Genomic DNA, 12,091 nt, shown 5'->3' with positions numbered 1-12,091 from the left:
CCAATCACACGTTTTATGATGTGCCTTTTATCACTGGAGACTCCCTTTAACTTAGTATGTGTTTAGTTTATAGCACAGATTAAATGTATTTGAAAACAAACCAAGTGCCACATGTGATTTTATTTAAGAAGTGTAGTGTAACGTATTGTTATATTCAAGCGTTCTAAATATCCTTGATCCTGCTGACATATTACTCCGTTTGGCGCTCTCCGTGCCTCCTCCCAGCCCAATGTGCATCTAACTCGTTACCCGCAAGAAGCCCTTTGGGTGCGAAAGAGCAATACAAAATTAGTAACAAAGCACTAGAAATCTGCGTTAATAAAATAAATATATAAAACGTGTTGAGGATGAAAGGAGAGCGAGAGGGGGGAGAGAGAGAGAGCGTGTGTGTGTGCGTGTGTGCGTAAGGGATATTGAAATTATGTAAACTCATTATAGAAGCGACCCTTCAGATACGTTGCTTGTTAACGAGCTACGCATACTGAAGTCAGGATCCCGGCTTCCCCGCTGGCCAAAAAGTCTTGATCCTGGACAAAGCATTTGCTCTGGTATTCCAGTTCTCATATCTGGAAAATATTTGTTTTAAGTGTTTTTTGTGTTGTTTTTTTAATCATTGGAGTGTTCGTTTCACTCCGGAAGTGCTTAGAGGCAATTCCTTTTCTGGGGGTGTGCTATGCGCTCGCATTAATTAGGAATACGAAGTCAGGCACATTGTTATCTTGAACAAATGGTAAAACAATATTTTGTCAAAGATTTCGACTCTTGAAAAAAAAAAATCTTCCCAAGAGTTGGGAAATAGTTCAGGAAGCATTACATCATGGCAGGGGCAAGAGGAGCTCTCAACCTGGAAAGGGTTAACTCCCGGGCAGCGTGTTGATGCAGTGGGAGACAGCAGCCCGAGGACCGGCTTGGGGGCGGTGGTTGTCAAAGGGCTCGGATATCACAGCCCTGTCTGCGGGGATGGTCCCTGCTAGACTATGACGTCAGTCCCAGCCCAGCGGTGATGCTGCTGATAGTAAGGGATGCGAGGGGGGAGGGTCCCGCCGGCTGGACGTTCATTAGCTCAGCTCAGGAGAGGGCCAGCAGATGCTGCCGAGTGCTACATGGGACCAAACCTGTGCTGGACTGAGATCCGCAGCTGTGAAGGCGCCCAGGGGCATCGGCACAGGACGCTGGATGTGCCCCTTTCCCCGCTCTGTGGCATCTCTCCCTCTGCGAAGCTGTTGATGGTTTGAGTGAGGGGTGTGTTTTTTTCACCCTGTTGCTGGAATCTCTCCCTCTGAAAATGACCATGACTCTTCTGGGCTCTGAACACTCTCTGCTGATCAGGAACAAGTTCAGATCAGGTAGGGCTCGTACCCAGGAGCTGGGCTGCTTTTTAAACAACCCCTTTCCCATTAACTGCGTGGACTCCCTGTCTGTAAGTAGACAAAATAACTTTCTGTGGAATAATCACCGTTCGTGTGAACTTGACTGATGATTGCAGTGTTCTTGTTGCATGCTAACCGGTCCCATTAAAAACTGCAACTCCCACATCCCCCTGCTCTCTCCATCAGCTGAGGTCTGCATGGGAACTTTTGCTTGCCTGGCCGCATCCTTGCGGTTTCAGCCACTGCCGGGTGAGATGCGCTTCCACCCAGATGTGGAAGCCAGATGTTCCTGGGGGCAGACATCTGAAATATGGTCTGTGCGATTCCAGCCCGTTCCCACTTCTTGAGTTTGCAACGACAACAACTTAGGCACAATTATACAAATTAAAGTGGTGCGCGCCGTCATTTCCCACTCATCAGCGAGAGGGATATTATGTCTGAGGATGGCTCCCGTCTCTACCAGCCTCACATCCGGAGCCCGCGAAGGCGCGCGCCGTGGAGACCCGATGTGTGCACAGATAACACAGTCCTATTTTATGTGCATTCTGACATTTGTAGTTTTATCATCCAGGTGGTAAATGATAGAGTAAAAGTGCCAGGAGGCAAAAGAAAGAGGGTACTGGTGTGTTCCTGACAGACTGTTCATGTATGAATAGAAAGACGGATGTGTACCCTGTGATGGAAATGTCCCTTTTCACTGTAGTGATTCGTGCATGCATTTAGACTGCTTCAGAGCGCTCTCCCTTTGGTCAGGACCGGGCAGAGATGCGCAGCGAGAAGCTGTTCCGTGTTCAGTATCTCCCAATGCAATATTAGTGTAGTGTTACTGTAACCTTAGTGTAGTGTAGTGTGCTTCTGTTCGATCGGTGTAGTAGTGTGATATTCGAGTAGTGAAAGTGCTGCTGTAATATTAGTGTGCTGTAAGTGTTACTGTAATATTAGTGTGTTACTGTAATAGTAGTGTGTTACTGTAATATTAGTGTAGTGTGCTACTGTTCGATCGGTGTAGTAGTGTGATATTCGAGTAGCACTTGCAGTGTGGTGTAAGTGTTACTGTAATATTAGTGTAGTGTGCTTCTGTTCGATCGGTGTAGTAGTGTGATATTCGAGTAGTGTAAGTGCAGCTGGAATATTAGTGTTGTGTAAGTGTTACTGTAACATTAGTGTAGTGTAGTGTGCTACTGTTCGATCAGTGTAGTAGTGTGATACTCGAGTAGTGCAAGTGCTGCTGTAATATTAGTGTGGTGTAAGTGTTACTGTAATATTAGTGTGTTACTGTAATATTAGTGTAGTGTGCTACAGTTAGATCAGTGTAATAGTTTGTTACTGTGATACTCGAGTAGTGTAAGTGCAGCTGTAATATTGGTGTGGTGTAAGTGTTACTGTAATATTAGTGTGTTACTGTAATATTAGTGTATGTGCTACAGTTTGACCAGTGTAATAGTTTGTTACTGTGATACTCGAGTAGTGCAAGTGCTGCTGTAATATTAGTGTGGTGTAAGTGTTACTGCAATATTAGTGTGTTATTGTAATATTAGTGTATGTGCTACAGTTTGACCAGTGTAATAGTTTGTTACTGTGATACTCGAGTAGTGCAAGTGCTGCTGTAATATTAGTGTGGTGTAAGTGTTACTGCAATATTAGTGTGTTATTGTAATATTAGTGCATGTGCTACAGTTTGATCAGTCTAGTAGTGTGTTACTGTGATACTCGAGTAGTGCAAGTGCTGCTGTAATATTAGTGTGGTGTAAGTGTTACTGCAATATTAGTGTGTTATTGTAATATTAGTGTATGTGCTACAGTTTGACCAGTGTAATAGTTTGTTACTGTGATACTCGAGTAGTGCAAGTGCTGCTGTAATATTAGTGTAGTGTAACCGTTACTATAATATTGGTGTAGGCAGTTTCAGAGCCCAAGACACATAGATCTCGACTCCAGTCAACGCACAGTAAGTGCATACTGGCCTTTAAACGTTTTCAGATGATACGTGGCGTGGAGGCATTTTCTACGTTTTACCACAGACATCTCCCGCAGTCAGGCCCGGGGGCTCTTTTTGGTACTGCGGTGTGGTACTTGATGTTTGCAGTTTGTTATGGGGCCCTGGGGATTAAGGGACAGCAAGAACATCGTAAAATACCAGAAACATGTAGGGACCATATCACGCAAATGCAGTGCCGAATTCGTTGTGAGCAGTTTTGCGCTGCAGTCGGGTATTTTTGGGGTCAGAATTGGATGACAGGCTACTGGTAAACATACATTTGCACCAGCTGACGAGAGAGGAATCGGCATTCTATCCTAGTCGGATATTGCAAATTTCCGTTCACCTCAGATGTAAAGTTGTCAGGCACTGGTACACAGTTACCCACCACAGCACAAAACGGGCAGCCACTGGTGCCTTTTACTCGATCAGACCCAGGACTGTATGAAATGCTCTCCCCTAACATGGGTAACTTTAGGGTCGTGTTTACTAAAGGTCTGTGCCCACTCATTTTGGATTCATGGTCAAGCTACCAGGGGGGCGTGAAGTCTAGCCTTTCCAATGTGCAGTTGGAAAAGCAAGTGTTTGTCAATGCTGCCGACTGAAAGGCAAACTCGAAACTATCTGCAAAACACGAACTCCTGAAAGTAAGAGTGGGAACTTTTTTGTTATAATAAAAAAAGATAATATTATTCAACTTTTATTAACCTCCTCCGTCTAAGAATAACCCTCACTTCAGGCCACAGGCAAACACAAGAGGCGATTACTCTGCTGCAACCGCCCCCCCCCCACTATGTAAGCCATTATTAAAGTAGGATAGGGTGCTAAAGTCTCGATTTTAAACAGCTACAACACCCCATAAGCGCTGCGAGGCCGAGCCGTTGGCTCTTCCCCCGTTCTAGCCCCATAACTTCTTAGGCTAGTTCTAGGAATTGGCTAGTTTATTTCCCCGCCCCCACCCCTAACACTTCCATCCCATCGGATCCTATACACAACCGGGGACTCGGCTGTCTGTGATTTGCGTAGATACCCTGGTGCCAGCCACGCGAGGTTGCTCCATCGTCTTACGAGGTTGAGTGCTTTTGGAGTAGTCGTAATTAGTGCAACAGGTGCATGATACCGGGACCCCGTGGTGTAAGGGGCTCGCTTTACTCACACCATGGCTTTTACTATTCAACACGACCGCACGGGGGCCATTCCCTAGGTTCGATGGTCCGTGGCACCCCGGCTGCTCCACTGGCGCGTGCGTTCAAGCTTCCCCTCATCATAGAAGATATTTCCAGTGCCGTCGCCGCGCGAGAGCAGCAGAGCAACACTGCCACTCTCTGACGAGCGCCACGGCCTCGCGCGCTGCCCTCCGACCGGCGTGTGATTGTTCTGAGCTCAGCCCCGCTGTTTCCCCCTTCCAGGGCTTTCATCGCGCGGTTCATTTTAGGATCCCAAAACATATTTTTCAAGTGATTCTGCGGCGAGAGTAAACTTTATGGGCAGAGGGTCCATAAATCAGCCTGCCTCTCCAGGACTTCCAGGCCAGCAGATTTATGGCACGCACTTCCCTCCGCTCCAATTCCCACCAGTTAAGCAGCATTCCTCGCAAGTTGGGCGCTGAAATACTTGAAATATAGTTCCCTCATATTTTTTGCGGCCTCTGGGCCCAGCCCCGCAGCCGAGCCCCTCTTCGCTTCACACGTTGACGCTGCGCCGTTCTGACACTGATGGATCCCATGTGATCCGGCTCAGCGTTTCGGGGAGGGCAGAGGGCGCATCTCCACGTCTCCTGCAATTAGGGAGGGGCGTCTGAAGTGCCACGATTGTCTGCCTCACGCCGAGCAGCGGTCACACCCCCTGGGGAAGAGAGGAGTACAAAAGTGCAGGTGACTTCCTCCAGCCATGGATGGCTATTGCTGCCCACGAATTCAGCCAATAAAACTTGTTATTGACCAAGGCAGCTCACAAGAGCATGACATGATACTTCCTATTGTTGACAGCCTTCAAGGTTAGCAATGCTTCTAGTAGATAACTTGACAGCATTGTCGCCTGGCACCTTGCTTACTGGTTTAATACTAGAACTTGAAATCGTTTATTCCAGAGCAGCTCTCCAGACTGAAAGGTGAAGTGTCTGATATCCCGGCCCACTCTTGGCATTCCATATAATGCACCACTGGAGACTGGACGTCCCATGCATCCTGGACACCTATTTGGAGAGCTCAAGCGGAATTCTTTTAGTTACATTCTAATGCTGGTAGGGAGGCCTCCTCCTCAAGACATTTACGATTGCACCTACCAGACAACACCATAAAACAGTCAGAATATGGCCATTTACCCACACCTGGCAGATGGCATTCTCAGATCGTACTGAGGCATCCAATTAAACACCCTGATATTACGTTAACGCAGATTTCTCCTGCTGTCCTATGTCATGTGTTATTTTTATGTGCATTGTGGTATTATAGAAGTACTGCATAGTAACCAGGAAGATCAAAACTACACATACCACAGTGCAAAGAAACTACCAGGACTGGTGGAGCTACTAACCCCAGACACGGGGTATCCATCGTGATATCAGTAGATGGTTTGCGATATAGTAATGGAATACAATGCAGTTTAAAGCTGTATTGAATTACGTTAGGACTACTGAAAAAAGCAAGATTGTGAAGTATGTGTCTTGGTAGCACTCCCTCACCAAAGAGTGAGTATGTGCTTGGGTAATGAATAACCTGGGCACTTACAGCACTCACTTTCACCTCTCTTGGAAAAAGAGGCCCTTTGAAAAGGATGATCAGACAGGGCCTGTGAGGTGTTTTGTTTATATGTATTCGCGATTGGCTTACGGTCAATACCTCAATACAGGAAAGGCATCCTAACATCATGCAGTCACTAGTACTTCTCGTGGTAATTGTTATTACTATTTGTGTTATTATTATTGTTGTTATGTTTTGTGGTACTTTCACATACGGTGTCCCGTGAGGCCTGTTCCCATGTCACTGCTTTAACGCTGTTGCACTGAGCGCGCCCATAGTGGAGGAGGGAAAATCATGCCACAATGAAAACTGCACCTCCAGGTATAAAACAAAATGTCTCCAAAATAATGCCTTCCACACTCACTGTTCCTCCTTCCCTAGAAACAAACTGAAAAAAACAGAAGATTGAAAGAAAAATACATACTAGAGATTTATAATAGAACACCAAAAAGGCCATTTAAACATATTGAGTGCCAAACTCATAGAGAGTTTCAGTGTACCCAGCTTAGAAATATTTACATTCAATGAATTCAAATAACAGTAATTTACATAACTAATAGTTTTCCTTAAAATCTGGGTTGGCTCCGGTGCTCATGAGCCAATTTTTTTAACCCATTTTTTAGTGGTGTGAGCAGGTGCTTTTAATGACACGACTAAAGACAACAGTCACTTTCCACTGCAAATTAACTTGAGCCCACAATCTGCAGAAAAGACACACATTTACACACTATTGTGTTTTTTCATTATTGTTGAGAACATTATATTGCGGTCTGAGGCCCTTTTAAAAAACAAGGATGTAACACACAGCACCAGAAACTTCAAATTTGCTTATGTGCATTATACATTTTTTTCTATCAACAAATACCCTTCATCCTGCTCTGTAAGAAAGTGGATGTGCCTTTAGTTGCTGCTGCATCTGCTGTCACTTGGGTTGAACGAAGACCCCAAAGCCGCGTGTTTTGTCACAAAGTGAATCACAAGTTCGAAGAGAATATTTATCATTTTTTTTCAGTTTATGAGTGATTGATCTTTAACTCGCCTCCCTAGAAATACACACAGAGCGCCCAATCCATAAAAGCGTTTATAGATGCAGGAAATTTTACTACAGGAGTACATACTCTTCCATACCTGTGTGAAATGGCCTGGAAACATCCAACACCCTATTACTAAAAGTGTAAAGAGGGGACTCTATTTATACTAGTTGTATATGAATATTACCTGTCTACTCCCATTTCAGATGTTCTGTAGATAATTCACAAAGGTTTGTTGGAATATCTAAAACAGAACTACAGGAGTACTACTTTGCACACTCAAAAATACCTATGTGTATAGGCCCCTATATGTACAAGGCAAGTTTGACTGGAGCAGGATATGGGAGTTTGACTGGAGCGGGATCTGGGGACTGCATGACCTGTGATGAGGAAGGAATCTAGCGTGAGTTGTATGCATTCTTAACAAGTTCCAAAGTATAATTGTCGTCAAACGTGGTTCTGCTAATCCAGGGAAAATGCTGGTTAAATGGGTAGTAGCAAACAAAAAGGTAACATTGGGAGCTTAAGTTTATCTCAATTTAACCTACCTTTTTCTTTAAGATTAAATTCTATAGAATAAGCAATACTTTTTTATTTGAAATGATGAAAAGGGAGTGAATTGAAAGTAACCAATTACTAGCAACACTGAGAGTATATATGAGTGGCATGTTAAGAGGATGCCTTGCGATATCAGCACTGTGACATATACGAAAGGGTATACAATATTGATATTTTTTAAAGGTGTGCATCAAAGTATCAGACCCTTGAAACACTGAAGCAGACCATTGAAACACTGATGGAAGACCAACAGTAAAAGGCTCACTTCGAAAATAATTTTTTAGTGAGTAATTAAGACACCAGCGCTTTCCTTTAAAACCTGTTGCCCTTGATTAAGAGTTTGGAATTGGTGAGTGGGTGGTGTGACTAATCTGGTGAGTGGATGATTATAAGGGTGTATAAGTGGGTGGTTGAGTAAGTGAGCAAAGAATGTGATTGAGAAAGGGAATTAGAAAAGTAATGCTACACATTGGACAAAAAGTTGGAAAAACATCAAATAAAGTCAATAAGGCATTTACATTTTTTATCTGAAAATAGGCGTCTGTCTAGAATTCTTAACTTCAGTGGATTATGGCATAACCCACGGAATTGTCTGTTTAAATTCTGCATATTCAACTTGATCCATTCGCAGAGAAAGCAGGATTGTATAGTTAACTCATGATAGGACAAGCTATTCATCCAATCCAAACAAGACCCCAAAGCATTTTCCTAGCACAATGCCAAAGAAATGTTGTGTATGAGGCTGTTTCTGTTGAATATCTGATGACGGCCGGCATGACAGTCTCTGAAAGGGGACACAGAAGTGTTGTTAATGTTACTAGTTGACAGTTGTTTAATCTGAAGCACTTGGGAGTTAAAGTGGTTTGTCTGTTGTCAGCTCGACAAAAGTAGACAGCTACAGCCAGAAAATTCTGGTTTTGGAACCTTTAATTGACTGCTAATCTAACTATTTAACAACTAGATTAGGTATTCTCAAATTGTTTTCCTCAGGACCCCATTTTCTTTTAATATACCCAGTTTAGCAGTGTTGGTACCACTACTCCCACCATTTTTAACATTACTAAGTTTTTTTTATTAATTAACATTAGTTGATCTGCTTGCCCTGAGTGGCCACTGATAGCCGTTGTGCTGAACCCACTAGGGTCCTATCCCCTGGCTTTGAGAATCTAGCTACTCGATCTTCCCACAGCCTATCCTGTCAAGGGTTCAACAATTCTTTCCAAAAGTATTTCCACAATAATATCCTTACCAATTAAATGCAATTATATACCAAATCCCTATAAAAATAGTTATTACATTTCTGGCTAGGTTAAAAACTTGCCAATAGATTTATTTTGGTTGCATAAAACAGGGGCAGCTCTGTTACCCAGAACCTGGGGGCAATAAATATTATAACAGCTACAGCGGTTAAAGGAATTACTTCATACAAGACAACAGACCAAAATAATTTTACATAAACGAAAAAATTGAATTTAGGAACAGTAAAAAGGAAAGAAAATTATGAGAAGATACCCATAACAATTATTCAAAAAGCGTTTGTTATTACAAATAGTTATTTAAAAAAATACATAATTCCAACATATAATACACAAATGGTGCTCACAAAGTTACAAACAAAAAAAACTAAAAAATAAAATTTACAATATAAACAAAAAATGGCAAAGGGAAAGGTTAAACAAAACAGGTCGAACAGATAACATCAACAAAAATGCAATGTAGGCTTCATCTTTCATCTTTGCCAAAGCAAGGCGTTGACAGCGTTTCGACCTTATTCATTCATTAGGTCACCACCAGGATAGGGGACAAAAGTTGAGAGCAACCAGCAAAATGAATTTTTATAATTTGAACAACAGTATACCAGAGGAGGGTTCCCACAGGGCCAATGGTACAAAAAACTGATCCCAAACAATCAAATTGTAACCACATGCAAGGCAGGGTGTTGAGCACAGTTGTGAAATCATTATGCCCACTGGAATTTAGTACACTAGAAGTCTGGTAACATCTTGACTGTTTAAGATTTCAGAAGTTCAGCAAACTGGAATATAATAATAGTAATGCTGTGCTTAAACATTAATTTTCAAGCACAAAGTCTATATCTTCCCTTTCAGGTGGTCCTTGCATGGCCACCGTCAGCTTCACAACCCATCTACAACCCGTCATGTTCCATTGGGGTTACATCACTTAATGGGTACATGTAAAATGGAAGCTATGTCGCAAATCAGTGTATGTTTATGCATAGCTGTTTCCCTTGAGTTTCTTTGAATTACCATTTTTAAGCTGCATATAAAAAGTACTTAAGTGCCATTGTCTTTGACGTCTTACTGTAGCTGGCACTACAACGACTCTAGGAGACATTTAAATAGGTCAGTAAACGCAAATAATAAACTCGCTCCCTTTGACCGCCATTTTTAATAACGTTTGTGTGACACATTCTACAACAGCTCTTAGCAGACCACACAAGTGATAAGTGTTGCCTTTCGTCGCCTTAATGGTCCTCTGTAGTTTTCCTTTCACAGCTATATGCACCAAGTCTCAGGTTACAAGTCTATTGCTGGACTTTGGGACATTGTCCAACATTGTGAACTACCTCAACAGGTGTCACTGCTATCTTTCTTCCTTTTCTTTTTCCCTTCTGACAATACGGCTTGAAAGTAGTTTTTGTCCAACTCCACTCTCCTGCAAGCAGGCTTGCTCTCTACAGTAGTTGGGGAGTTCAGATTGGGACCTGTTGCATGCCAGTGCGCATCACTTACCACTGTATGAGTTGGATGGGTGGATGTGGGCATACATGGATGCACGCGTGGATAGATTGTCGAGTGGTGGTGTGTAAGACTATTATTCTCCCCTATGTTATCCTCGGCATCATTTTCATCCATAGAGTTTCAGATTAAAGTCAGCACCGCTCTCCACCAGCAGTGCATCTCCTTAGTTTTAGAACGGTAACCTACATGTAACTATTGAGGTGCAACGACCATTGCAACTTCTCATTCTATAGTGCTCCTGCGTAGTGCCCCAACCCTGATCTCAGCACCAGACTAAAGTCAAAGAGGCAAATGACCCATCTTCTGTGCTCCGGTCGCCCCCTTTGTCTCAGCTGTTAGAGGCGCTGACTTTCAGGAGTCCGTCTCTTCCTTCCATGGAGGCGACAAAAGCCACTCACCTGAAGTGGGTATTGTTACACACCTCAGGCTCTGTGTACTAGTATTTTATGTATGATTTAGGAACCACCTGAAATGTAAAATGCATGAACTATAATGTGGACTCTTCCAACAATAATTTAAAACTAGAAATTGTTTTAGACTGCTATGTTCATAGCAGTTTTCAGATCCATCGGATAGTCATGACCAAAACACCCCAAAATCTGTGTTATGCTTAAAGCAGGATCGTGAAATTGAGCCCTGTTCAAGCCAATAATGCTCTTGTCACAGAAAACCTGCTATTAAAGTCCCCGAACATTGGTTCCAGTGAAACAAACATGCCACATAACCATCTGCTGACCACACAGACATGCACCCAAAAGTCCCAGCACAGACCGAGTGCTTCAGTACTGACTCTCCTTAAACTGAGTTTCTGTGGGGGTCACGCGAGTGTGGTCTCCAGATAACCCCCACTCTCAGCACCAGAAAGCCTTCAGCCCAGCGGTAAAATGCCAGAGTGACAGAATGGCCGGTCCAGCCCCGGCATTATGTTAACTCTCCCCTTGACAGAAATAGTGACAAGGACACAACGTCAGAAGGAACTCTAATAAATCTCTTTGGTCAATCTGGAGGAATGTTTATGTATTTCTTGGAATTTCTTGGAATGCAGATTATAATTAAACAAACGTTTTAACTTGATATTGTTCACACACAAACTTGCTGTAGACCATATACATGCCAATGTTAATTTCCGTTTGCCTGCTGGATGGCCTCCTAGCTATGAGGGCCAGTGCGAGTCCCACCTGCGACTGGAGGATGGCTTTCAGAGCTGGGTGGCTCCCCCTACGGCACATGTGCAGATGATCACAAGCTGCACATGCTCTGTGGAGTCCAGATCACACTGCGCAGTGGACAGTGGGCAGGAGGGTAATCCCACGGGATGTGCACGAGAGCTGCAGGGCTGACCTTTGTTACACCATTGGGGATGTCCTGCCCCAGTCTTAGCTTAATAATCTTTGGGGCCCGGGCATTAAATATGTTGGGTACCCCTGTTAAAAAAAAACTTTGCATTTTATTGCCTATTTTCTGTTAATTCAAGCCTGTATGATGCTAAACAGTATCGAATTGTACTTAACTATCACACAAAACGGCAGTGGCCACAAATCCTTACATTGACACTGGGTAGAGAGAGGCACGGAGTCAGAGGCAGGAGGAGAGAAGGAGAGAGGTCCTGACAGAGAAATCAATCAAGTGAGATAGAGTGAAAGAACCTGAA

The 12,091-nt window shown here is 43.4% G+C and overlaps 1 protein-coding gene across 10 annotated transcripts in view; it reads left to right on the top strand.

Annotated features, from left to right (window-relative positions):
• The first annotated feature begins 1,084 nt into the window (after positions 1-1,084).
• The window catches only part of MYOCD (myocardin), a 170,141-nt gene continuing 159,134 nt past the window's right edge, over positions 1,085-12,091 (top strand). For 7 of the 10 annotated variants that reach the window (XM_085616767.1, XM_085616771.1, XM_085616770.1 and 4 more), the window contains exon 1: positions 1,152-1,346. In XM_085616767.1, the coding sequence (XP_085472893.1) occupies positions 1,286-1,346 (61 nt within the window). In that variant the 5' untranslated portion in view covers positions 1,152-1,285. Of the gene's footprint in view, positions 1,347-12,091 lie in introns of all 10 variants that reach the window. The other 3 variants (XM_085616772.1, XM_085616768.1, XM_085616765.1) reach the window with 2 other exon arrangements.

This window comes from Triturus cristatus, chromosome 7, assembly GCF_964204655.1.
Source record: "Triturus cristatus chromosome 7, aTriCri1.1, whole genome shotgun sequence".
Lineage (NCBI taxonomy): Eukaryota > Metazoa > Chordata > Amphibia > Caudata > Salamandridae > Triturus > Triturus cristatus.
The sequence above is the reverse complement of the archived record's forward strand: the minus strand, read 5'-3'. Positions and strand labels throughout refer to the sequence as shown.